Source organism: Bombyx mori, chromosome 19, assembly GCF_030269925.1.
Source record: "Bombyx mori chromosome 19, ASM3026992v2".
In the NCBI taxonomy this organism is placed as follows: Eukaryota; Metazoa; Arthropoda; class Insecta; order Lepidoptera; family Bombycidae; genus Bombyx; species Bombyx mori.
The window spans coordinates 10,252,973-10,280,581 of NC_085125.1; the positions used below are offsets into that span (position 1 = coordinate 10,252,973).

The 27,609-nt window shown below is 35.2% G+C and overlaps 2 protein-coding genes and 1 long non-coding RNA gene across 5 annotated transcripts; 2 read left to right on the top strand and 1 right to left on the bottom strand.

The window, feature by feature from the left end:
* Positions 1 to 446: 446 nt before the first annotated feature.
* On the bottom strand, positions 447 to 15,082 carry LOC101738157 (sorting nexin-2). Of its 2 annotated transcripts, XM_012694689.4 has the most exons (10): positions 14,942 to 15,082; positions 13,864 to 13,977; positions 11,665 to 11,908; positions 9,599 to 9,784; positions 9,048 to 9,169; positions 8,071 to 8,277; positions 7,316 to 7,432; positions 6,107 to 6,226; positions 5,192 to 5,344; positions 447 to 4,131 (listed from the first exon to the last, which is right to left on the bottom strand). In XM_012694689.4, exons 1-10 carry the CDS (start codon positions 15,032 to 15,034, stop codon positions 4,081 to 4,083), a joined length of 1,407 nt encoding a protein of 468 aa, XP_012550143.1. In that variant the 5' UTR covers positions 15,035 to 15,082; the 3' UTR covers positions 447 to 4,080. The 2 variants fall into 2 exon arrangements, with proteins under 2 accessions (XP_012550143.1, XP_062530043.1); XM_062674059.1 differs by lacking the exon at positions 447 to 4,131 and having other exon boundaries at positions 5,022 to 5,344.
* Positions 4,031 to 6,073, top strand: LOC134200692 (uncharacterized). The gene is made up of 2 exons (XR_009975708.1): positions 4,031 to 4,247; positions 4,730 to 6,073. It is a non-coding gene; the product is annotated as an uncharacterized LOC134200692 (long non-coding RNA).
* Positions 14,883 to 25,870, top strand: LOC101738290 (protein PRRC1). 2 transcript variants are annotated; one of them, XM_012694695.4, is made up of 10 exons: positions 14,883 to 15,095; positions 15,835 to 15,991; positions 16,720 to 16,799; positions 17,520 to 17,638; positions 18,045 to 18,191; positions 19,194 to 19,296; positions 20,402 to 20,572; positions 21,133 to 21,322; positions 22,161 to 22,335; positions 23,988 to 25,870. In XM_012694695.4, the coding sequence occupies exons 2-9, from the start codon at positions 15,845 to 15,847 to the stop codon at positions 22,284 to 22,286; spliced, it is 1,083 nt and encodes a 360-aa protein (XP_012550149.1). In that variant the 5' UTR covers positions 14,883 to 15,095; positions 15,835 to 15,844; the 3' UTR covers positions 22,287 to 22,335; positions 23,988 to 25,870. The 2 variants fall into 2 exon arrangements, with proteins under 2 accessions (XP_012550149.1, XP_004922420.1); XM_004922363.5 differs by lacking the exon at positions 14,883 to 15,095 and adding an exon at positions 15,577 to 15,721.
* The last annotated feature ends 1,739 nt before the right edge of the window (positions 25,871 to 27,609 follow it).

Genomic DNA, 27,609 nt, shown 5'->3' on the forward strand with positions numbered 1-27,609 from the left:
ATCTTAGTATGGTCACAACGGCTGCCCTACTCTTCAAACCGAAACGCATCACTGCTTCACAGCAGAAATAGGCAGGGTGGTGGTACCTACGCGTGCGGATTCACAAGAGGGTTTAATTTTTATTACACGATGTTATTCCTTCACAGTGAAAGTCAATCGTGAACAATGGTTGAGTACGTATTTCATTAGAAAAATTGGTACCCGCCTGGTATTCGAACATCAGTGCATCGCTTCAACACGAATGCACCGGACGTCTTATCCTTTAGGCCACGACGCCAGTCATGCGTTAAAGGTGGTTAGCGACATTTACATGTCTACGGGCGCCAATACTTTACGCCGATCAGATATTCAAAGACCACATAGAAAATATTTAATGTAGACACATTTATATGTGAAGAAAAAACCGATTTAATATTAATAAGGTAGGATAAAAAATACCATTGAAATGGATATCAACAATATACTTTATTTATTATATCCCCATCTCTTCAATTACACCGAATTACAGCTAAAATATATTTGGCAATATAAAAATAAGGAATACATTAGACTTGATACCTTTCAATCGTACTAACTACGTAAATATAATTTATACCGTACGTCTAAATGTATAGAAATTTCTGGACATTATTTGCCAATTTTTAAATGTTCACTATCTACATTAGTTATCAACATAGCCACTTTTAATAAAATTTCGAATTAAATCTCGACAAAAATTTAAACGTACGCCAATATTACAAATCAAATTGACTATAAAAAATATATTAAAGAAACAACATGGAAATCTTATAACTAAAAAGAGATAATTATACATTAGGAAATTGCTTAAAAAAAGATAAAAATGCTCTTGAAGAATATTAAATTATTTTGCTCTTGGCTCTCGTGAATTTCAAACCAACTTCCAAAGGAAATGCTAAAACATCTATGGTTAATATTATCAGACTTTTTACAATGCATAAGTCATGTATTATGTATTTTGATTATAATTTTTTTTGCTATAATCAAAGAGATCTCACGAGTTCTTCCGCTAAAAAGGTGCTTAAGATAAACTAGTGCAACGTTCTCGCACAAGACAGAAACACAAAAAAAAAAACTTTTAACTTACACAAAAAGATATTAATTAATCAAATAAGTTCTTGATTAAGATAACAAAATTTGTCTTTATACGAGAACGTCTTAATGCAGATAATAATTATTATATCTAAAACATTACACATAATATATAGTTAGATATTCCTGTGAGGAAAAATGTTTTTATATAGAATCATATATATAACATAACCATCCTTTAAGGAAATTATTTATGAAAATTATTAGACATCACATTTATTTAAATTTCACACTGAGCTTCATACTAGTTGATATTAAACTAGACATTTTGGACAAGGCTCGTCATTACGAACCTTAAGTTTTGATAGAAAATATTTCTTGGAATGCTTAAATACATTATTGTGTGAAAAACTGTTTTATTTTCTCTTACACATACATACAATAGATATATTCGTTTTACAGTTCAATGAAAACAATAGTATAGATTGTTGATCAATAAATTGATAGTGAGATAAACAAAATCAGTATCAGTGTTAACACCATTTATATCTGGTAACTTTACACAGTATGCTCAATTTGAGTTGTAATCTGATGAGTGTTCTATTTCCGGAAAAAAAAAACTTTTTTAATTATTCAAATTATAAAGATAACAAATACATTTCTAAAGAAATTGTTTTAGATATTTCTACTTGTGTTCTATTTAACGGTATTGTGAATCACAAAAGCAAATGACAAGTGCGTATATATACCCAATGCATGCATGATACTTGAGCATCATCTATAGATATATATATATATATATGAATTGATTTATTATAATATAAATGAATTGCTGTTCGTTAGTCTCGCTAAAACTCGAGGGCGGCTGGACCGATTTGGCTAATTTTGGTCTTGAATTATTTGTGGAAGTCCAGAGAAGGTTTAAAAGGTAGATAAATATGAAAATGCTCAGAATTAAATAAAAATAACAATTTTGTTTTCTCTTTGATGTGTCCCCTGTCGGACGAATCCTTTTGTTTGTTTTAAGTTTATGTTATACAAGAGCTTAGGTCTTTTATTTATCGATTGAGGCACTACGAAGTCTGCCGGGTCAGCTAGTAATATATATATCACTACATAGTATAAAACAAAGTCGCCTTCTCTGTTCCTATATCTGTCCCTATGTATGCCCATGGACATCTACAACGTAAATGCGCCACCCACCTTGAGATATAAGTTCTAAGATCTCATTATAGTTACAACGGCTGCCCCACCCTTCAAACCGAAACGCATTACTGCTTCACGGCAGAAATAGGCAGGGTGGTGGTACCTACCCGCGCGGACTCACAAGAGGTCCTACCACTAGTAAACATATTCTACTTCTCGCTAAATATAGTATTGTCTACTCAAATGAACGTCTACAGTCTACACTGTTGTTATCTCCGACAGGAAATAAAACGCACGACAAAGGATCAAATTGCGTTATCTAACTATTTTTGTGGAGCGCGCGTGTCCTAGTATCATTTAGGGCGGTCATGTTTCATGTTTTTTTTTAAATACTCGTTCATTGAGCCGACTCTTTCTTTTATTACAGTTATTATCGATCTAGGAAAGTCAATTAATTTTCAAAACATACATAACTTTTAAAAGAATACCCTTAATTCTTAGTGCGTGGTTTTTATACATATTATACTAGCGACACGCCGTCGCTTCGCTTCGGAAACTGTAATTTATTATAGATTTCTACACTATTTAATGGATGTTATTATACATATAAACCTTCCTCTTCAATCACTCTATCTATTAAAAAAAACCGCATCAAAATCCGTTGCGTAGTTTTGAAGATTTAAGCATACATACGGACAGAGAAAGCGACTTTGTTTTATGCTATGTAGTGATATTAATACATTTAACTGTCGTGACGTTTAGATAATATCGTAATATCAATGACATCTGTTCTTTTTCATATCTACACCTTTTTTTTTTTGTTGTAGTTTGGTTATAATAGTTATTAAAGTACTTTTATTACCCGAAAGCAGTATTTGATGATAAACGATTCTGAGATATATTTCATTTACTGTAAAACCTTTGCTGCAAATACAGAAATCGTCAATATGGAAACGCGCGTTTACAAAGGATATTCCGCTCGATATCTAACTAGGTACTGGAATCCATAATGGCATTGATTCTAGTTAACAAAAAAACTTTCCTTTATATTATAATATGCATTTGATTTTTTCAGTGACACGATTAGTTTTAAAATTATTGTGTATCTATATTGTTGATCAAACTATATTCATTTATTAATAATAATAATAAGATATATACGTATTAACTGAAAACTTGTAAATCTATTTAATATTATTAATTATAAACGATACGTAAACGCATACTATACGAACGTATAAATATACTATTTTTATATACATTTTATTTTATTGCCTTTGAATGCAAACGAGCATACGGCTCGCCTGATGGTGAGTGGTTACCGTCGCCCATGGACATCAGCAATGCCAGAGGCAGAGCTAAGCCGCTGCCTACCGTTAAATACTTTCCACGAGCCTCGTTTGAAGAAGGGCATGTTATAGTTCTTGGGAAACACCGTGGAGCGGAGCTCATTCCAAAGCAATGTTGATATTTTACTATAGATTTTTCAAACAGCTGTCACTTTCAGATTTCGTATACGATAAATGGAGATTTTATGTAAGTTAATAATAATATCGACGCATGAAAGGCAAACGTGACTAAGCGACAATGCGTGAACTTTACAGTAGACTAATTTGAAGTTGAAATACATGAAAAAAATCTATTTTAACGAATCCAGCCGTAGGATTGAAATGATTTTAATAGACCTAGAAATATTTTTTTTTGCGCATCGAATATGGTTATTGCCTATCATTTATGTACAAAGCAGTTATTGTCGCTTAGTCACGTTAGCCTTTCAAGCGTCGATATATTGGTTATTATGTATTTGTTATCTTTACAATTGTTCTGTTTATAGGTACGTGTGTGCCACGCGTGTACAGCTCGAGCCCGCGGTAGTTTCTTCACTCATTTGATGGCGCGCGCTTCGGGAAGGAACGCGTCCCAATATCTAATCGCCTGTAAAACGTAAACTTTAGTTAGAAGCACATGCTTAGAATCTACTAATCTATATATATCTATACGTGAAGCAAAAACTTTGTATCCTTTTTTACGAAAATTGCGCGGACGGAGAAGTATGAAATTGCACAATGCTAATATTTTTTTTAAATAATGCATAAAAGATACTTTAAATCAATAAAGAAAACATTACACACACTACCATGTATTTGGTACACACACATGCATTCACACTTTTTTGTTTATTGTTAAAGTCTGTGGTCTAATTGAGAATATATTAATATTGTTTATCTTTAATATTATTTGTCTATAGTGCGAGATTATAAAAGTATATTCTTTGACAATAAAACCATAATAATGTTCAAACTTATAATTTAAATTAATTATGATCGAATTTCGACCACTGGGCGATCACTAGTACAAATTATTAGTGAACGTGTCTTTATTGCTTAGACGGGTCAACGAGTTAACTGTTCATCTGATGTTGACATCAGGAGCCCATAGACATCAACAACGTATATGCCACCACTGACCTTGAGACATGCGTTCGAAGCTCTCAGTATTGTTACAATTACAAATTATCGATAATTTTTTTTAGTACATCCCTACTCATACAAGTTTCACTACTGATGCGGACCTTTTGGCGGGAAAGCGAGGAGTGAGGTTGTGTGATTTGTTTTATTTTGTCTATTTAGTGTTTCTTCAGATTTAAATGTGTAATAACGGTGGTTTTATAACTGTTTACTGAAACAAAGCCGCTGGACGTAACTTTGCGGGATCCTCCAAAAAGTCCACTGAAAAAATCTCAGTAAATGACCACCATTTTACCGAGATTATATTTCATTCCATCTCATCTCATTTCATGCCATGTTTCATATTAATCAACTTCGTTTCATTTCATAATATAATTTTTCATATAAAAAAGTTTTCATTCAAATAAAAATAAGATTTGACCTAAAAGTTTTAGTTACCAGGTCATAAAATCCCTTAAAAAAACTGTCTATTGCTGACGCATTACTAAATCCAGTAAGTACGCGTGCTGCGTATTGACAGCCCTGACCTGAGCTTGATGCTTCATGTGTTCCTCGAGGTAGTGCAGCAGCGTCGCCCGCAACTCATCGACCCGGATCTCCTCCCATCGCTCGATTTCCTTCTTGATGACGCGCGATATCGAGTCGAACTCTTGTTGATTGCGTTCGACTTTTGTTTCCCACTGTATTAAAAAAAAAATATACAGGATTTAATTAAAGTGTTTTAAGTCGAAAAAAAAGGCAATGTTAGACGATCGCTTTTATTAGCTTCATGCATATGTTAGTATGTAGTTGAACATGATTTTGACCTACTTCAAAACGTCGGATTAACTCGAAATTTGGCGTACTTATAAAGGACCGATGACAATTTAATATTTTTAAGCAGTTAGACCCGTTATTTACTTTAAACAGTCGAAACAACAAATTTATTTGAGCACCTTATTTTTTTTACCTAAGCAATTTGGAAACTGTTGTATTTGCCTGAAGGTACGATAATGAATAATTTATGATACCGTATTAAACTAATACCATTATGATACCGTAAACTAAAAAAATAAAAAACTATTTTTAACAACTGTTTTTAATAATTTAATAAAAATTATTAGAACATAGAGTATATATTTATGACTGAATTAGCATACAAATTTTTCAATTTTTCATTCTTATTGCACAGTAAATTATTACAAAACAGGATGGGGGAGTAGTTCTTAAAATTTTCTTAAATTATAAATTAAATTTTAAGATCAACTGGAATTAGTTTCGAGTATGTAGGATTTAACACAAAGTGGTACGTACATAGGACTCTTCAGAGATATTGTTTAGTAACAGGTACTGAATTAGTACATAATTCAGATCTTGGTACCAAATGAAATACCTTATTAAGTATAAATAAAATATAAATTAGTTCATAATTGTTTTTCTCTTGTTATTATATTTGATTTTACCTCAACTATTTCATTGGCTGCTTGTTCAGCTTTATCCGGTCGGTTCGAGAGTTCAGCCTTGGCTTTGTTCTCGCGCCTTTTAGTGAGCTGCATTTGAGCGTGTTGCCAGTTTTGGAACACCTAGAAGAAATTCACGAATTTATTATTGAAACAATACTTTTAGACCGAACTCCAAAATGATGGTTGGTTACTTTAGCACACTCACTGTAACAGTAATATTATTAGGCAGCGGCGTGGCTGTGTCCTTGACATTGTCGATGTCCATGAGTTTAATTATTTACTATCAAATTCATACAACCTACGCTCTTCAGTTAGCAATATCAATAATATAAAATGAAAAAAATTAATAAAAAAAATATTTCATCCTTCGGTCACGGACGTTCGATTAACTTAAAAACTTGCGCATGCATCAATGACCAATACAATAATTTTATTGTTTTGACTTAATATCCAGATCCAAGTCACATGATTATTACTGTTGGTAGGACCTCTTGTGAGTCCGCGCGGGTGGGTACCACCACCCTGCCTATTTCTGCCGTGAAGCAGTAATGCGTTTCGGTTTGAACGGTGGGGCAGCCGTTGTAACTTACTTGAGACCTTAGAACTTATATCTCAAGGTGGGTGGCGCATTTACGTTGTGGATGTCTGTGGGCTCCAGTAACCACTTAACACCAGGTGGGCTGTGAGCTCGTCCACCCATCGATGCAATAAATAAAAAAAACGTGAACATTTAAGAGACCCTCAACCTAACAATGAAACGAAACACTTATGGACAAAGTTTAAGGAAAGCAAAAAGTATGTATAAAACGATAGGTCACGCATATATTGGATAATTCATTTACTATAAATGAGTCGACTATTATCAAAGGCGGCAATCTGACTTTTGGACAATGATTGGTAAATCAGAAAAAACGAATTATTGACTTTGTATTCCATTGTCAGTCACAAAACTCTTCGGAACGACATCTTAGATAAATAACAGGTTAACTATTAACCTTTATTTAATGCAGGTTTTGAACCGTATTCTTTGAAGGAGACGATTATATTCAAATAAATCTGTATTGACATATCAATAATTTTTTTTTGTCCAAATGCACAGATTGCCACCTTTGATAATAGACGACTCAAATAATCATTCTAATACATGGTACTTATAGAGGAGCGTTTTTCTAAATTTGTCATTAGTTTTATAATAAACATATTTTTTACCTTTACTCGTTCATGGAATACGTCTTTGATTGATCCGATAAGCCCGAGGTAATCTTTGATGTGTTCAGACAGAATGAAGAAGTCCGTGTTTGATTGTTCCAGTCTCAAGTTTTCAATCTGAAATAATAGTAATATGTTTTTTTTAAATAGTTTTTATTAAGACAATGTTATTTGTTATAATTATTTGTATGTTACATTTAATCATCAAGTAATATTTTACTATTTTTTGGTATTTTTATTTTTTATTGCTTAGATTGGTAGACGAGCTCACGGCCCACCTGGTGTTAAGTGGTTACCGGAGCCCATAGACATCTACAACGTAAATGCCACCATCCACCTTGAGACATGAGTTCTAAGGTTTCAGTATAGTTACAACGGCTGCTCCGCCTTTCAAACCAAAAGGCTTTAGCGCTTCACGACAGAAATAGGCAGGGCGGTGGTACATACACGTGCGGACTCACCACCAGTAATTATGCAAATTACGAATTCCAACACCGTTGCCTCGCTAGTTACGAATGCACCGGTCGTCTTATCTTTTAGGCCACGACGACTACTTATTATTAATAGGCCGCATTATACTATGTGTGTGCATGAGGTCACTGAGGTGTCAATGTGCGTATTGCGGAGTACCTTTTTTTTTGGACCTTGTAGGCAGACGAGCACACGGCCCACCTGATGGTGAGTGGTTACCGTCGCCCATGGACTTCAGCAATGCCAGGGGCAGAGCCGAGCCGCTGCCTACCGAATATTTATACCTTCTCGTGCAGGTCGGCGACGTGGGAGAGCGCGCGGGAGAGGGGCGCGTGCGGGTCGGCGCCGGACAGTGAGGCGTGCGCGCGCGCCGCGTCGTGCGTGCGCACGGCCAGCTCGCGTCGCTCGCCCGCCAGCGCCTCGCACGCGCCGCCGAGCCGCCGCAGGCACGCCTCCAGCGTCTCCACGCGAAGCGCGCGCTCCTCGAACCACTGTAACAAACACATTCAAAATTTACACTATTACTACTTATTGAATATGCAATTTCGAAAAGGGCACATGTCGCATATTTTGTCAAATACGTTTTTTCATATACATGTAGTTCCTGAGGCTTACCTACACCCATTTTATAATAATTCCAGTAATTTTCAATTGCTAATTAACACTAAAATATATCTCAATAGTTAATATTTGAAATTTTACACTGCTTTAGAAAATAATCAGTTTTTTTCATTTCCTGAACATTTTACATTTTCAGAGATGTGCCTTTTTCGATATTACATTTTCAATTATATTAAACGGTGTGTTTAATGCGAATTTCTAACGTTCTCGATAGCGTAAAAGTTAACTCAATTTTGTATGCAGTTGGAACAGCGGCAAACGTAGGCAAACGTTCCAACTCCACACAGATTCGAGTTAACTTTTACGCTATCGAGAACGATAAAAAACTCGCACTATGCACACAGAGGTGAGAGTTAACCGTAAATTGGTATTTTATATCACATACTCGTTAAAAAACCCACAGAAAAAAGTATGACAAGTATTTTAATTAGTTCCTATTTGAATCTTTTTTGAACTTATACTATTCTTATCATTTAACTTTAAATATAGAAATGCAATTTCAACTGCATATTTTACACTAACAGATAACAGGTTAGCTGTGCCTCTGGCATTAGTAATGTCGATGGTCCAATAGTGACCATTAGGTGAGTTGTATGCTCGTCTACCTAATATATCAGTAAAGACTCCATTATGGACTCACCGGATCAGCCTCGTCCATTCTATAAGTGATCTTGTTGACGGTCTCACCGACTTTATTGAAGAGACGTAACATTCCCGCTCCACTCAACGCCGATGTACTTGTGGCTTTCGGTAGGTCCATTCCTGCAGGAACCATGATAGCGTTATTGTATTACAATAAAATATAAAGACTGCAGAATCGAGATCATGAAAGCTTATGAGGTATCGCCGTATAGTGTGCTTCATAAAATCTTCTACTGTATGCTATATCTTATTTCGTTTTTTTTATTGCTTAGATGGGTGGACGAGCGCACAGCCCACCTGGTGTGAAATGGTTACTGGAGCCCATAGATAGTAAATTCTCCACCTACCTTATAAGTTCTAAGGTCTTAAATATAGTTATAAAGGCAGCCCCACCCATCAAACCGAAACGCATTACCTACTGCTTCACGGCAGAAATAGGCAAGGCGGTGGTACCTACCCGTGCGGACTCACAAGAGGTCCTACTACCAGTAAAGCAGAAGAGGTCCTTCCACTAGTAAAATTATTAAACAAGAATTCTAAACAACTAACCTGACTCGAGGAATTCTCTAAAATCAGGGTCGATGCTCAAGACCGGGTGCTGGGCTACACGATTAAGGAACCTCTCTAGAGCGGCCCGCCGACGTTCCACGAACTGAGACTGCACCCCCGCGCTCGATACGCTTCCATTCACGTTCTCCGTTGAAGGGGTCGATGTCATCTTTAGTTTCGTTGTGCCTGTTCCGATAATGTTTATCTATATATTAATACGTGAAGCAAAAGCTTTGTACCCCTTTCCCGGTCATCGTTCTCGTCGAACCCGTCGCTTCGGCTCGAAAGTAAATTAACCCTCAAACACAACCACTGAGTTTCTCGTCGGATCTTCTCAGTGGGTCGCGTTTCCGATCTGGTGGTAGATTCTGCGAAGCACGGCTCTTGTTAGGGTTCGTGTTAGCAACGTCGTCAGGTTTGTGCCCCGTGAGCAATTGCTTGAATGGCTTTTGTGTTTAAACAATTTATCGTAATTGTACCGTAACCATTCATGGCCGAACAGAGACACATAAATAGCTAGCCTGAAGGTAATAATTAAATCTACGAGTTGTATTTGCAGCAGTAAAAATGAATTGTCGTTAACGTGATAAGGCACGCCGCAGCGCCGTATACTCGCATTGAGAAACCCTATTACGGCGGCATATCTACACGCTGCTTAGTGTCCGGGAAGCATCTAATAAATGGCGGCGATTCAAAATATACGTATCATTTGTGCTACAATTCGTTTAAATATATAATTAAAGATCAATTTTTGTCATCTATGCATTTCTGAACCTTTGATCCTTATTTTGATGAATTTAACTATTGATCTTTATTCCGATGAATATTAGTTTTATATTTTACTTAGAGTGTAATAACGGTGATTTATAATTGTTTAGTATCTATGAATGGCTTCTCGGGTTCTTTCAAAGCGTCCACTGAAATCTCAGTTAATAACTACCGTTTTGATTTTTTTGATTTTTTATTGCTTAGATGTGTGAACGAGCTCACAGCCCACCTGGTGTTAAGTGGTTACTGGAGCCCATAGACATTTACAACGTAAATGCGCCACACACGTTGAGATATAGGTAAGTTCTAAGATCTCAGTATAGTTATAGTTACAAGATTAGCTGTTGTTTCATCTCATCTAATATTGTTCCATTTAATTTCTCTCAATTGATTACAGTCTCAAATAAACCAAATTCATCTCGTTTCACAGCATATCATTTCTTCAATTAACAGAAAAATTATATGTATGTATGTATATTTATAAATTGTACACTGGCAAGGTAAGAAGCCATGCCATAGGTACTTAAAAAGACGAAGAAGAACACTATAATCTGAGCCTCATGAGTTTTCATTAAAGACATTGTGATTTGTCATAAGTAACACAATGGTGCAAGGAAAAAGCATTATCTATACATATCGTTGCTATTTTTATCTATTTTAGTTTGGCTTTATTAAAATACGAGGTATTTGTTATCATTTAAACAGGAAAGGATTGAATCATCCAATATATTAAAATTATAATATTTAATATACTGAGGATAAACGGATACGGATCGTGTTGTTCAGCGACCTTTCCGTTTTTCGATTTCAATATCGTGTCATCAATTTAGTTTTAAATACATTGCTGGTTTTGAAAGGAATTTAATCATTTACAGCGAAGCGAGTTGAGTTTCAGATAATGTCGACATTTGACGTATCTATTCAGATAAAATCTAATTTTCAGATTAAAATGTTTAGAATTAAAACTAGTTTGCATGTATTATTAACATTTATATATATACTGAAACGGAAGCATTGTTAGGACAATTCTTTGTGTAATTTAACATTATATAGTCTTCAAGTTGTGACCCAGAAAAAACCCACTACATATGCAATATTTTTATAAAAAAAAACTGCCTTATGCTTATTACCCTTTCAGCACACGAGCATACGGCCTTTTTGACAATAAGTAATCACTGTGGCTCATGGATGTCACCAACGCCTGGGACAAAGCTAAGCTGCTGCTTAGAGCAAACTTATGCTTTTGCCATCTAGTATTGTGATTATAGCCGTGAATAGATAAAAAGTTAAAAACTTACCAACTATGCTTTTTTCAGGTGCAGGTGGTATTATCCTTCCGGAGCGCAGATATTTCTCAGTGAGCTTTTCGTGTAAGCCCAAGAAGTCACTGAAACGTCTGAGCACAGCGAATTCGTGCTTACTAAATATCGGCATGTTTGTTTTGGTGAATACTCGATACGCGACGTACGAACTCATGCCTTCTCCAATTTTTTGTGGTTCCGTTACCGTTATTATGATATTATTTGAACGTTCTGTGGCAATCTGAAAATTAAACGTTTTTCTCTGGTTGATGGTGGATTTGTTAGTCTTGTGGTTCGTGATTAAAACTTTTAAAGATTAATCCATACAGTTCTACATAAAAATACATTGTCTGTCGTCACAAGGGTTGAGAACTTATTTTGCATATTTGTTTCATGAAGTTTTAAATTAAAGATCCTTAGGTGTTTGATGTGAAATATATATTAGATAGGATACCTACTTGGCTGTACTGGGTCTCAAATAAGGAACTAAATATTTTAGATAGCAAGTTTTGGCGACGAAGCCCTAAAATTAAGGGTTTCATTAAATTACGTTTTCAGAGCAATATAAATATTCCTAGCATCGACATGTCAGTAAATAAAATCTAAGAACTCTCTTTGATGTTAGAACCAGTCAGACAATTGTATTTGTGTCTATTTAATGGTGTCCTTTGAGTTGTGAAATAAATATACTTTCCGATCTAATGAAGACAAAGTCAAAAAATATATGCACCGATCTACAAAACTTTTTTATTATGATTAACTATTTTAAATATTGCATAGTTATTGCAGGCAAGTACATAGATTGATATAAAAACAGCTGAGTGTTTCTGCATGTATTAAGTACATAAAAGCTAATAGTAGTCTATGATATTCTAAATACATATGCCTTGTGTGTAATTTTTTTTCTACTTTTTATTTTTATTTTAGATGTGCACACCATTGTATAACCTACAAGCAAACAAACAAATATTTCCTCTTTATAATATTAGTATAGATTACTTTATTCTATCATCAATAGTTTTCGCAGGGCGCGCAATGTAAAGAATATTTTAGGTGATTTTTTTACACCTTGGGTTACATTATTAGAGTTTTAGTAAGGATGCCTAACTTTTTTCAAATAATTATATTGCCTATGTCACTCGGAAATACTGTAGCTCCTAAACAGTGAAAGAATTTTTCAAATCGGTTCAGTAGTTTGAAAGCCTATTCGAAACAAACAAACAAACAAATCTTTCCTCTTTATAATATTAGTATAGATAAACTATTTACATTATAGGTAACAATAAAGGGTATGTAACACTGACATTTTATAGAGAAAAATGAAGAAAACAATATAAAGCTCTCTCTCTGATATAAGTTCAATAGTTCAGCTGATCTCCATAGGTACTTACGGTACATATTCTGTTTTTAACTAAAGCTACAGCATTGATTTATATTTACTAATAATTGCTGTGAAATGCTTAGAAATGTATTAGTTCCATATAATTGTAGACAAGCAATCTTCTCTGCTGAATATTATATTTAAATATTTTTTTTTCTAATTATAATATTTTATTAAATCATATGAATCATCATAGCTTTAAATTTGTTTTTACTCTCTATCTAATACTAAAACTTCTTAAATTTGTTATTGTTGAGTTATGATGTGAAGCTCTAGGCAAATAAGTAAACAAGTTCACCATTCAGGCAGCACAGCGTTTTTTTTTTTTCCCCAACCTGTGCTGATAGCCTTGAGAGGCTATTTCAGCTTCACCCTAACGTGTGTAGGTGAGCTCACGGGGCTAAAACCGGAGTTGCTAACACTGACCCTAGCAAGAGCAGTGCTTCGCAGAATCTACCACCGGATCGGAAACGCGACCCACTGAGAAGATCCAGCGAGAAACTCAGTGGGCTTAAGCATGGCGTTGCTGACGTCCATGGGCGATGGTAACCACTCACTATCAGGTGGGCTGTATGCTCGTCTGCCTACAAGGGCAATAAGAAAATGTTAACTTGGTAACTTTGAGGATTTGTCCACCTGATCTTAGTATTTTTCGTAAATTAATACAATAAAAAACGGGTACACACACCTGTTACAATTTCAACCTCATATGTAGATATCAGAGAACATTGATTGCCTATTAACATATACTATGTGTATCAAAGAATTTATGGGATTAAAATTCTGTAACCAGGGATAAATTTGATATTGTTTACCTCTTCCATAACTGGACTGTTGAGAGAGGTACTTATTGAGGCTGGAGTGTCATCGATGGAAACTTTCTCCAGACCCTCACGAGCTCCATTCACTTCTGGATCCAGACTGACTTCCTAAAATATTTATTTTTATCAACAATAGACTAGGACTACGTTATTTAAAATTATATGTTTGTAATATGAATGTTAAAAAGTAGTAGGTTTTGTTAATTCTTTGTAATACATTAAATAATGTTAATTAACTTAATTCTTTTACTTAAAGATTTCAATGCATGCTTTGTTTTAGTAAAAATAATATTATATTAGTTTAATTAAAGGTGTAGTATGAAGTCACTTTAAATTAGACTATTAAACAGTAATCTATTGAGCAGATAATTTAATATTTTATGTGTACAGCTCTTTCCTTTTTCTTTCCTACGAATGTATAAAAAAAATAAACTTTCAGTAACAGATGTGATGTTAATATGATCTTGGAGTTTATTTACTTTTTAGGTAACTTAAAAATGTTTTAATTAAAAATGTTTGTGAAGCACAAATTAAAGCTAATAGTAATTTCTATTTGCTTATTACTCGACAAAAAAATGTTTTTATTTGGAAATAAATGTACAGAACATCCCCTTTGTATCTTCACTTTCCAAACTTATATCTCAGAATTTTATTTATAGCTATAACAACAGACTGATTCTAAATACGGATAAGATACATTAAAAAATTTCGTAAAAAAAAACATTTCTTAGATCTTCAAGCATTTGTAATAAATTACGCATTCTAAGAAACTCCGAATGTGTTTTGCATTTAATTGTTTAACATTCAATGACTCAGACTTGAAAAAAAAGTGTATCATTAAATTTCTTTCTGAAGATATTGACATTCACTTTGTTTTGTTATTTGAAAGGTGAAAATACAGATATTTATTTATCGGTGTATGTAGGTACAAATAATTAATGTTTTTAATTAAATATCCAAATATGTATTGCTATCAGATTAAATGTATTGTTTAAAGGGGCGTCTACGTGGTCGTCGACGTCCCTGGGGGCGGATGCGAGACACCAGTAGATATTACAAGATTACCAGATACCTGTACAGCGGACGCAAAAATATCCTCGTCATCTCGGCTATCATTGTTGATGTCAACGGTGCTAAATGGCGGAGTATCTGGGCCCGCCGACATGATGTACTTTCAGTAACTAATTGAGGATTTGAATTTTTAAAGAAATACCACTGACAAGTAGGTAAGTACCCACTTTTTAATTTGACTAGTCAAAATTTAATCAAAAACAGAAACGCTGATGATGACAAGAGTCGTTAATTATTACTTTTTTTTAAATTGTTATACCATTGACTACTAGACTTTTAAGCATATCCTAGTTGTTCAGACGACCTTTATAACTTTCGCGCATAATTGACGGCAAATTAAAAGAATTTATTAGTTCATTTAGAAGAACTGTTAAGAAAAATCTGAAGAAAATTGAGCTTTCATTAAGTTTCGCTTTTCGGAAGTATGTGACTGTCTAATAATGGACTATGGACGAAGATGTAGTGCATTTTGCGGTTTTATGGATATTCCTGAAAAGGCCATTAAATCTTGGCAAAAAAAAATTTGAATCAGTACGAACATAAAATATGCTAATTATATAACATTATTCTAGAGTACTTTGCGTCAAAGGGTAACGAAAAAAAAATAAAAAAGTCATAGTGACAAATTTTTCCATTGTCACTTGTCAAATAAAAATTAAAAAGACAACATTAACACTCGGTTTTATTTTGAAATAGATACATACATACGTTTAAAAATATTGATAATAGCTCAGTCAGCGTTGTTTTTATCTCTTAAACAACAGGGCAAAATTTAAAACAGGTTAAGCAATCCTCTCTTGTTTCGATAAAGTATTTTTGTCGAGTTACACGTATACTAAACATATTGTTGATTAACAACGATGACGGATTGAATTTATGTTTTGATATTTGTAGATTGCTAGAGATGAGTTCTGATAGAAAAAAGATTCCTGACCCTCCGACACCAGTTCCTTCAACTGGCAATTTGCTTTCAAATGTAGCACCACCGCTTCAACTTCCAAATTTTGTGACTGCTGTCGCTGAACCAATGCCTACGTCCCAGCGTGAACCGGTACGTTGGAGTTCAGTGTTGTAATAATATCGAAACATCTGTATCAAATTACAACAGTGTTGGTTGCGTGTGGCTTGTTATAAGTCGTTATAGTTAATTATATAATTATATGTATTTAAGACAAACAAATGAAAAAGTACAGTGCGCTATATTTTAAACTAAAACATAAATGTACACTACTAATGAATGGGTAGACAAACGCAACAATAACAGTAAGTATTCACATAAACTGCACTGTTGAGACTGAACTGTTCCTCAAGATACTGCAGAGATTTTTATTATAGATAATATGAAATGCTGATACAAGTAACATATAGATACCTTAAAACATAAATACAGGTAGATCAGAAATCATTCGAAAGATCAAGAGTGTATGTTAAATGTATGAACACTAAACAGATCTGTTTTCATGAACCTTTGATTGCCATTAAAATATTTTGAAGATAGGTGTATACCTACTTCCTACACTTTGATTTTGTTATTAACATATTATCTTTTTGGAAAAATTTCAAGCATTGTATTGATTTTGTGGTGAAAAAAATTCTAACATACACTTCGGTAAATCTACAACATAATCAGTTGAGTTAAAAAAATCAGTTATTAATATCAAAGATACAATTTAGGGTATAAAAGCTTAAACATATATAGAGCAGTAGATTATTTATATGCTTTCCTAGATTACTTTCTGAAAGTGAGTAGGCTCAATAGTAAAAATACTTAATTTGTAGGTGGAGCATCCAGTCCCAGTTCAGCCAATAGTAATACAACAACCTACGAAGATAGATCAGCAAGCATCAGAGAAGTTTTGGTGAGAAATTTAAATTTAACAATTATTTGGTAGAATACGGAGAGTTATTTGTTGCAAACTAAAATAATAAGATAATATTTTTTTTAATAATAATAAAATATTATAATTATCTGAAGAATATTAATTTAATTAAAAGAATAAATTAAATTACTTATAAGAAACAAAAATACAGAAAGCATTTTAGATAACATGCCTGAGTAAAATAGTCTAAAAATTCACATTTAACCAGAGGGGGCTTCCAATTCATGTTTAAACTTATGCAACAGCATTCATAGTCCATCGGCTGCTGTAACTGTTTAGCCCTTCTCTACTATACAAATTTGAAAGCAATTTAACATTTTTTTTTTCCTTACCATTGCTGATAGGCTTGAGATGCTATTTCAGCTTCGCCCTAACGTGTGTAGGTGAGCTTATGGGGCTCAAACCGGAGTGTTGCTATCTGGAATCTACCACCGGATCAGAAACGCGACCCACTGAGAAGATCAGGCGAGAAACTCAGTGGGATGTGTCTATGGGTTAATTCGCTCGTCCAGCCCTTCGTCGCAAGCGACGGGTTCGACGAGGACCGTGACCGGTGCTTGTGGTGCCTAAAAGCACCGTTAATGGATCAGGAGGATCCGTAATGACGTGTGACTTTTGTAAATATTCAACATTATCTTTTTCAAGTTAGTGAAGTAAAATATTGTGAACCAAATTAAAAGTTGATGTATTTTATTACAGCCCTGCAATCCCGCCTAGTAAAGGAACACCATTAATGTCTATACGATCACCCGAAGACTCGGAGACTGCACAAACTCCAGAATCCATACCAGAAATTTCACCCGAGATGGATTCATTCAGTTAGTAGCATAGTTATTGTATATCAGTAGATCCTACCGCTTTTCTATGTAAATGCATACCCAACACATTTTCACGAATTATTACGAGTTATAAATGAATTTACATTGCACATTGACTTTGCATATTAAAAATAAAACCAGCTAAAAATAACAATTTGTATATTTAATACAAAAACTACTTTTATGGCTTAATCTCGCATTTCTTATTGTCATACTATTTCTGATGTTTTGAAAACTAGGTTTTTCGTGTTAATGGTCGGTTTGCATATTTGCTGGCTGTGCATTATATTGTGAATCCTCACATGGGTAGGCACTGGATAGGTAGATGGGTAGGTCTTTAGAAGCAGCTCTCCATCTGAAGTATTTAGGCTCTGAACAAAATTTATGTGCTGAGTTTCTTGTCTAGGTGATATAATGCCAGGCACCGGGTTGCTGACGTGGGTGAAGGGTGCAGTTGCCAGTGGTGGTATTCTACAAAGAGTAGCCGAGAAGGCGAAGAATTCAGTAGATTCAATGATCACTACCCTTGATCCACAGATGAAGGAATATCTTAGTGAGTATGTTAATTATTGTGTAGTTTCCATATTTTACATACATTACATATTTTTTATACATATTACTGGTGGTAGGACTCTTATGAGTCCGCACAGGTAGGTACCACAACCCTGACTATTTCTGCCGTGAAGCAGTAATGCATTTCACCTTGAAGGGTGGGGGCAGCCATTGTAACTATACTGAGACCTTAGAACTTATATTTCAAGGTAGGTGGCGCATTTACGTTGTAGATGTCTATAGGCACCAGTAACCACTTAACACCAGGTGAGCTGTGAGCTCGTGAAACCATCTTCAGAGGTTTTAACCAACATTTCTCAATATAAAAATGTACAGGTCACAAAATATTGTTTCATAGTCTGCTCTGTACTTATAAAACGACACAATACTAGAGAATCTACTATTAGTAATTGTATTTTTTTACCTGGTGGCATGTCCACGGTTGTGGTAGTTTATTTCTATAGCGAAGCAATAACACATTCCAGTGTAACCATCTGAAATTAGGTGGGCTGGTTATTTCATCAGCGCTACTTAGAATTTATTCTTAGTTATTGTTATATATCTGTATTTCAATACCAAAAATATAGCTTCTGATAGAATGTATAATGTTAAGAAACAATGTAATGTTTCTCTTTTTAACCGACTTCAAAAAAGGAGGAGATTCTCAATTCGACTGTATGTTTTTTTTTATGTTTGTTACCTCATAACTTTTGACTGAGTGAATCGAATTTGATGATAATTTTTTTAGTAGAAAGCTGACGCTTCCCGTGTGGTCCCCTTTAAATTTAGTCCAGTTCTGATTATGGCATCCATGACAAAACCGTATAAGTCTTAAATTTGCATTAAGTACGTGAGCAACAAATAGATGAATAACTCATGACTGAATATCACGCCAACCGATTTCGATGATTATTGTTTTAGTAATATCTTTTTTTTTAATATTTTTAAGTCGGTTTTTGTTAAAGCTTGTTTATTTACAATTATTTATGTTATTGTTATTCAGAAAGCGGAGGAGATCTGTACATAGTGGTCGCATCGGATAAAGACGTGAAAGTATCACCAATAAGAGAAGCTTTTCAGACAGTTTTTGGAAAGGCGACTGTGGTGTGAGTATCTTAATATCGAACTAAAACGTATGTTTCCACGGAATTCGGTGTTGGAAATCTGATCAAAACATGACAAAGCGTTAGTTTTTAGTGTTAAATGGCTTAATGTGGATTTGTTCTTGAACAGAATATGCTTTTCACAAAGCACACAGCTTTGTTTTTGGACCAAAGCAATACCAGTTGTGACATATGGTAGATTCAAGCCTGCTCAATTTGTACAATGTTGTCAGCGCTGGGTCAGGTTGCGTCGTGAGCCAATACGGACAATATGTACATAGGTATTAATTACCATTGAGCTTATTTTTGTTCCGAAAAGATTTCATCTTCAGGTTTCAACGAATGGTCAGCATTAGCAGAAATCTTTGATAATTCTTGATAATTCATTCGTAGCTCCAGTAAGCACTTATGGCTTGTTCCTTCATTAGTAATAAAAACTTGTAGTTCACTTAAAAAAAGAGCTTTTGTTTCTATGTAGTTATACATATACGTAGTTGTATAAGTTTACGTATATTAATTAAGGCCGTCAGCGCACAAGTGGCCTAACCTAAAATTTTTCATAATCATGCTTATAATTATGTATATTGCAATTTATTTAAAATATAATAAATTTTGATACTGAACCGGCCTATCCATAGTTTCGGCCATAGATAACAGATGGCTTTGTAAACATTATTTTTGCGCGTATTGTTTTTTACCCACTACAAGTTCCAATTCATGAAAACTTATACCTCTTTTGTTCTTCCCCTACCTAAGCTGATAGCCTTGATTATATACCTACTAGTTAAGTTTACGCTGAAATAGCCTCTATTTCAGCGTAAACTTAACTAGTAGGTGAGCTCACGGGACTGAAATCGGAGTGATGTTAACACTGACCTTAGCAAGAGCAGTGCTTCGCAGAATCTACCACCGGATCGGAAACGCGACTCACTGAGAAGATCCGGTGAGAATCTCAGTGGGCTGTGTCTATGGGTTAATTCGCTCGTCGAGCTCTTCGTCGCAAACCACGGGTTCGACGAGAACGGTGACCGGAGCTTAAACCTCATTGCTCCATAATAGCTATGGTAAGCTTAGGTCACTTTTGCGCTGATGGCCTCAATTGTTGTAGAGGTTTCGCGGCTCAGTCTGACGTGACAGCGGCTCAGCCGGTCGGCTATGCGGCCGCTTATGCAGCAGCGAAACAGAGGTTAGCAGATCTTCGGTCCAGACATTCGGAAATAACAAACAATGTTCCCCTAGTGGCCGTTGAGAGTTTCTTGCACGAAGCGATCGCAGACAGGTATGTAGGTCTGTTTATATCAATACTCGCCAGTATATTTATCGACTTTAAAATCGTTAGGGTATTCATCACAATCGACTATCATTGTTGAAATAATATTCTGAAAATATTATGTAAGATCGATATTTTTATATTACATTACCGTATTAATGAGAATGTATTATATATCCAAAGCATAAGCATAGCTAATTACGCAAATTAAAATTTTGCGGGTTTCATTTTTATTACACGATTTTATTAATTCACTGTGGAAGTCAATTGTGAAGATTTGTTGAGTAAGTATTTCATTAGAAAAATTGGTACTCGCCTGCGGGATTCGAACACCGGTGCATCGCTCGATACGAATGCACCGGACGTGTTATCCTTTAGGCCGCGACGACTTAATATACTGTAACTTGTAACTATACTTGAGACGTTAGAACTTATATCTCAAGGTGGGTGGCGCATTTACGTTGTGGATGTCTATGGGCTCCAGTAACCACTTAACACCAGGTGGGCTGTGAGCTCGACCAACCATCTAAGCAATCAAAAAACAGTGTTGTCGTTTCGTTGCACATCAGATGGTACGAGATGTCGTTGATGATCCTGTCGCAGCCGTCTCTAGGCGTTGAACTGCAAGTGCAGTCGCAGGGCGCGGGCGTGCCGGGCGCCGCCGTGTCCGCCGCGGCCGCCGCCACCGCGCCCTCCTACCCGCACGCGCAGACCGGCTACAGCCTCACCGTAGGATCCATCATGGCCGACAGCCTACAGGTCTGAACGCCCGGTGTGTTCCAGTGTGCTTAGTGCGAGTTTTTGAAGTTATACTTCTTTAGGTGCGTTATGATTGATGAGAGTGAAATTTTACGATGCGCGCCCACCGTGACACAAAATTAACATAAATAAAATTGACCACTAAATCGCTCATTACAATACGACCGACGTAACTTGGCGAGTGTGGATATAGCCGCAGGTGAACTTTCGCGCATGTACACTCGTAAAAAAAGTGTTATTAGCATTCATTTTTAACGTTAAATATTTATTATTAATTATTTAATATTTAAAAAATAATAATAATAAAAATAAAGTATAACTTCTTACGCGCGTACATAAGTACACGCACCCTTTTTTTAACGTTCTCGATAGCGTAAAAGTGAACCCAATTTTGGTATGCAGTTGGAACAGCGCCCCTAGCGGTAAACGTAGGCAAACGATCCCATTCCATACAAGTATGAGCTAACTTTGCCGCTATCGAGAACGTTAAAAAACTCGCACTAAGCACACAGCTTAGTGCTACGCCGGTGATCGAACTTTTTTTTTTGTTTTTGAAGTGAAACTTCCTTAGAATCGTTGTGATTTCAAATTCGATGAAACGAAAAAATAAGTCCATAGAGACACAAACACATAAACATTAATAAGTATACCAAATTTCGAGTTAATCCGACGTTTTGAAGGGGGTCAAAATCATGTTCAAGGATTCCGTTACATACTTACATACATATGTCTGAAGCTAATAAAAGCGTATTAATAACTCCTGGCATTGCTGTCGACGGCCACTATTTATCTGGTGGCCCATTTCGGTATCAGCTGTTTAATATATAACTTGTTCTAGGTCCCGCACACCGACTGGCAAGAGGCGTCGACCGGCGTGTCTAGGAGGGAAATTCTTTTGTTAGCGGCTAAGTCACTGGCGGGCTCATACAAACGGGTACTAGCGGTATCCGCTGCCGAGACCTAAGGACGCGGGACGTGGAATATCATCGTGTCATTTGCGTTATCATTAAAAAGTAAGCAAACGCAATCGAATTTGTATATTTGATGGAATTTCGACTTTTTGAGGGTGGCAACATTCCGAGCGATGACAGTTGACAGCTGACAAATGACGTTATTGCCGATCTGACAGTTGACATTATTATGTAACATTCGTTTCGGGCGAGGCTACGAGAGTAATTGTACTGATATTGAGAGAATGTTAAGTGAATCGTGTCAATTAAAATTACTACTTTATTGCGAATAATAAAACAGTTCATTGCTCATTCGGTCTATTTTGTAATAAAATTTCCTTGTCGGTTTTTAGTTTAATTATAATAATAAATAATGAAAGATAAAAAGAACTAAACTATTATAGAAAAAATACCATAACATAGATACGAGGAAAAAGTATGTATAGTGATACCAGTACTAGTATCTGTATTTTAGTTTTCTAATATATCGGTAGAGGCGCTGGTGAGGCTACGTTCGGAAACACCAACGAAAACTCTACTACAAACTTAATTGCATCTATCTTTAAAAGTATTTGAGAAAGGCACCTCAGTAAATAATCGAATAGTATAAATTTCGAATGTTATTATTATTATTAATCGCTTTGGCCGGGAGTTCAGTTGGTTTGTTTAGTTAATATGCTACCAGAGGATGAGATTATTTTTTTGATAAATTGTGTTTTTTAGAAATTATATTTAAATACGAATTACATACCTATTGATTTTATATTATTTGTTATTTTCTTTCAATAAAATAAAAAAAGTTTATGTTTACTTTATCGATAAGATAACGTTGATTATTGAATACACGAATAAAACAACATTTTCTGAAAATAAATCGTAGCTAGATCGATTTATCGCCCCCGATATAATCACCTGAATACTAAATTTTATGAAAATCGTGGGAGCCGTTTCCGAGACTCAAGTTATATAATTATATCGACGCTTGAAAGGCAAACGCGGACTAAACGACAATGCGTGAACTTTACAGTAGACTAATTTAAAGTTGAAATACCTGAAAAAAAAATCTATTTTAACGAATTTAGCCGTAGGATTGAAATTATTTTAATAGACCTAGAAATATATATTTTTTGCGCATCGAATATGGTTATTGCCTATCATTTATGTACTAAGCAGTTATTGTCGCTTAGTCACGTTTGCCTTTCAAGCGTCGATATGTGATATACAAGAATTGCTCGTTTAAAGATACTAGAGGTCCCGCAGTAGTCGAAAATTGACTATAATTAATTGGAATTGTAAGTTTGTACACTATTATGATTGTATTTTATACTTCTATAATCACAAATTTCACCAAGACTACATTATAAAAAATATTAACAAAGACAAACAATATTTAATCTATTCTCAGTTTGACCACAGACGTCAAGAACAAAAGTTTGACAATAAATAGTATGCATGCGTGTGTGCGTCAAATACATGGTATGTAGTGTGTGTAATGTTTTCTTTATTGATTTAATGTATCTTTTATGCATTATTTTTAAAAAATATTAGCATTGTGCACTTCTTCTCTATATTCTCTATAAGTGTGAAAAATTTCATACTCCTCCGTCCGCGCAATTTTCGTAAAAAGGGATACAAAGTTTTTGCTTCACGTATTAATATATAGATAAGGTATGTTGTTATGAACTGTTTTTTTTTTAACGAAACTTTATTTGCAGAAGCGTAACACGCCACCGGAGCTGACGTCTCATTATCCAAAAGGAGCTACTTTGAATCGTGACTTTTCGATAAGAAGCCAATAAACGTATCGATGCCGTTGGTCCGTTTTAATCCACAACAATAAACTCGATTGCCCAATAATAAAATTTCGGATCGTAAATTATAATCGACGTTTTCGCGTCTTTAGTGTTCAATTTTATAATGTCACAATATGATGCGCATTTACGACGTTTGTTAATGTAACTAGTCTTAGCCGCGTAATAAATTAATCTATATATATATATAAAAATGAATTGCTGTTCGTTAGTCTCGCTAAAACTCGGTTGGACCGATTTGGCTAATTTTGGTCTTGAATTATTTGTGGAAGTCCAGAGAAGGTTTAAAAGGTGAATAAATATGAAAATGCTTGGAATTAAATAAAAATAACAATTTTGTTTTCCCTTTGATGTGTCCCCCGTCGGACGGATTCCTTTTGTTTGTTTTAAGTTTATTTTATACAAAAGCTTAGGTATTATATTTATCGATTGAGGCACTACGAAGTCTGCCGGGTCAGCTAGTATGTAATATAAATTTGTCACAACGCCCGCGATCGAATGTTATAAAGTTACATTTTTTTTACAGCTTATTCACGTGTTTGTTACTGTAACTTAACCCACAGACCACCCACTGCGTTTCCCGCCGGATCTTCTCAGTGGATCGCGATTCCAATCATGTAGTAGATTGAGCGACTGCTTTTGCTAAGGAATTTTTTTTTCTTTTTCTTTTATTGCTTAGTTAGGTGGAGGAGTTCACCACAGCCCACTTTTTAGTACGCGCCGTGGAATAATAAAAAAAAAAGATCCAAGTTTAAATATTTAAGATTTGCGCTGAGCTTATATAGACTCTTGAAATAGGGTTACCGGAAAGATGAAACCGGAACTCCTTTAGACATTCCTTCTATGCGCAAAGAACCGTAAATATTAATTAATTTTTGCGGGGAGATTAAAGACGAAGAGACTATCTTCTAGACCGACGGTTCGAATTATTCTTATTTTTTTTTCTACCTTTTCTGTTAGCCTTGAGAGGCTATTTCAGCTTCGCCTTGACGTGTAGGTGAGCTCACGGGGCTCAAACCGGGAGTGTTGCTAACACTAACCCTAGCAAGAGCAGTGCTTCGCAGAATATACCGCCGGATCGGAAACGCGACCCACTGAGAAGATCCGGCGAGAAACTCAGTGGGCAAGAATGTTGTTGTTCAGAACTTGTATATATTCAAGCTTATCTTGTAAATGTCGAGATTCAGGCATCCGTCAAATATCTTGAGTTCTATAATGGCTACCGTCACAATTTTGTTGTCATATAAATTTGATATATTCAAATGTCGACCATTAATATGTACCTCAGTCCTCCGCGAAAACTATGTGTTCGTAACGTCCGTAATATCTATTTCATTGAAAATAATAAACTCGATTTTAAACCGTATAAACAATATAGTTAAGTGCGATATTTCAATGAGATTTCAGTTGTTATTTGTTCAGATCTGTATAGTATAAGCAGAAGAATGTAATAATTTTAGTATCATCATATTTAAGTCCCAGTCGTTAATTAAATTGCAAACAACGTTAACACACTCGAAATCAAATAAGCTAATCGCAAAATCGGATTGAATTGGAGATTTGCTCTGTTACAGAATTAGTAATATTTTAGTTAATCAATATTCTCGATCATTCCATACAATGTAATTTTCCTTCATCTTTCCTTTTAATTTTAGTAATTTAGTAAAATATTTAAGATTCATCAACAAAAAAAGTGACGAATTGTTTAACGTTTTCGTTTAACTTGTAGATAGTTATATTGTAATTATATCTGTTACATGGTAAGATAAATAAAATTTTACAATGTTTTTTTCTTTCTCTTACGTGTACGCTACCTTATTATTTTTTAATTATTTTTTTATTCCTTAGATGTGCGGACGAGTTCACAGCCCACCTGGTGTTAAGTGGTTACTGGAGCTTACTAAAAGTAACCTTCTACGTAACGTAAAACGTAAACTTCTTCAGCTATTTGAATGGAATAAACTTAATTGAAATTCAATTAAAAACATCGAACTGTTGATGCTAATACCAAAGAAAATGACCCTTAAATAATAACAAAGATAAATGTGGCTTATTAGGCGAAAAGTCGCTTAAACTAAATAGCTTTTCAACCCTCTATATATTATTCACTTCTAATACTGGTTTTACTGGTGGTAGGACCTCTTGTGAGTCCGCGCGGGTAGGTACCACCACCCTGCCCATTTCTGCCGTGAAGCAGTAATGCGTTTCGGTTTGAAGGGTAGACCTTATATCTTACGTATATCTCAAGGTGGGTGCCGCATTTACACTGTAGATGTCTATGGGCTCCAGTAACCACTTAACACCAGGTGGGCTGTGAGCTCGTCCACCCATCTAAGCAATAAAAAAAAGAAAAAAACAATTTTAACCATAAGCGTTTAATCACGTATCTTTTTATATTATAGACAAGTGAATGCGGCCACGGCTTACTTAGTGTTAAGTGGTTACGGGCAATACCGTCTTTACCATAAGGGCACACGGGGCCCGTGCCCAGGGCCCCCATTCTCAGGGGGCCCCGAAGAACCGACAATTTGGTAACCAATTGTAGTCGAGAGCGGTCATTTTCGCAGCTTAAGAGAATAAAAAATTAAGTGCGAACAACAATGTTACAAGAACGGCTGAGTAATTTGTCAATTATGGGCATAGAAAGTGATATCCTTAAAAAAATTGACTTTAAAGATATAATGGAATATTTTGCTCAACAGTAATCCCGAAAGAAACCATTATCGCAATCGTAACCAAAAAAACCAGTAGCATTCTAATATAATTAATATGATTATATCATACTGTATTTGATTACCTATGATAAATGGTCATACTCAGTAAAAAACTGTTATTATAATTCGCTTTTTTTTACTTTCCAAAAGGGCCTCAAATTCTTGTGTGCCCAAGGGCCTCAGCCTAGTTTAAGACGTCCCTGGTTACGGGAACAGAGACATCGTAAGGTGAATGCCGGCATCCATATTTAACGGTGGCATAGCCCTCTAAGGTTACCAGCTTAAGTAGAAAAAAAGGGTTTTAAAGCTCAATTGTGCAGCTTGACGACTTCCATCAAACCGAGCGTGTGATTGCTTTGTGGCGAACTTTGGCAGTGCTGTGGTAACTGCTCAAACGGGCTTACAATACCTATCACCGTCCCACCACAATTAATTAAGCAAATTAAAATTTGTGCCGGTTTCATTTTTATAACACGATGACATTTTCCCCTAATGCGGAAGTTATTAGTGAACATGTGCTAAATACGTAATTCATTTTTAAAATAGGATACCTGCCTGCGGGATCCGAACACCGGGAAAGTCGCGTTGATCATAATATCCTTTAAGCCACAACGGCTTCAAACCTGTTGTGCACTAAAAATACCCAACATTATTTGCAATCGTTGTTACCTTGATTCAATATTTTACCTTGTATTTATCCGATAGATCTCACCGACACTAATCAAATACCAGCCTACGTCAATTTTTTTTAGTGTCAATCCACAAATTTATGGGCTATCGTCACGCTTGAGTTAGTATACTGATAAACTATT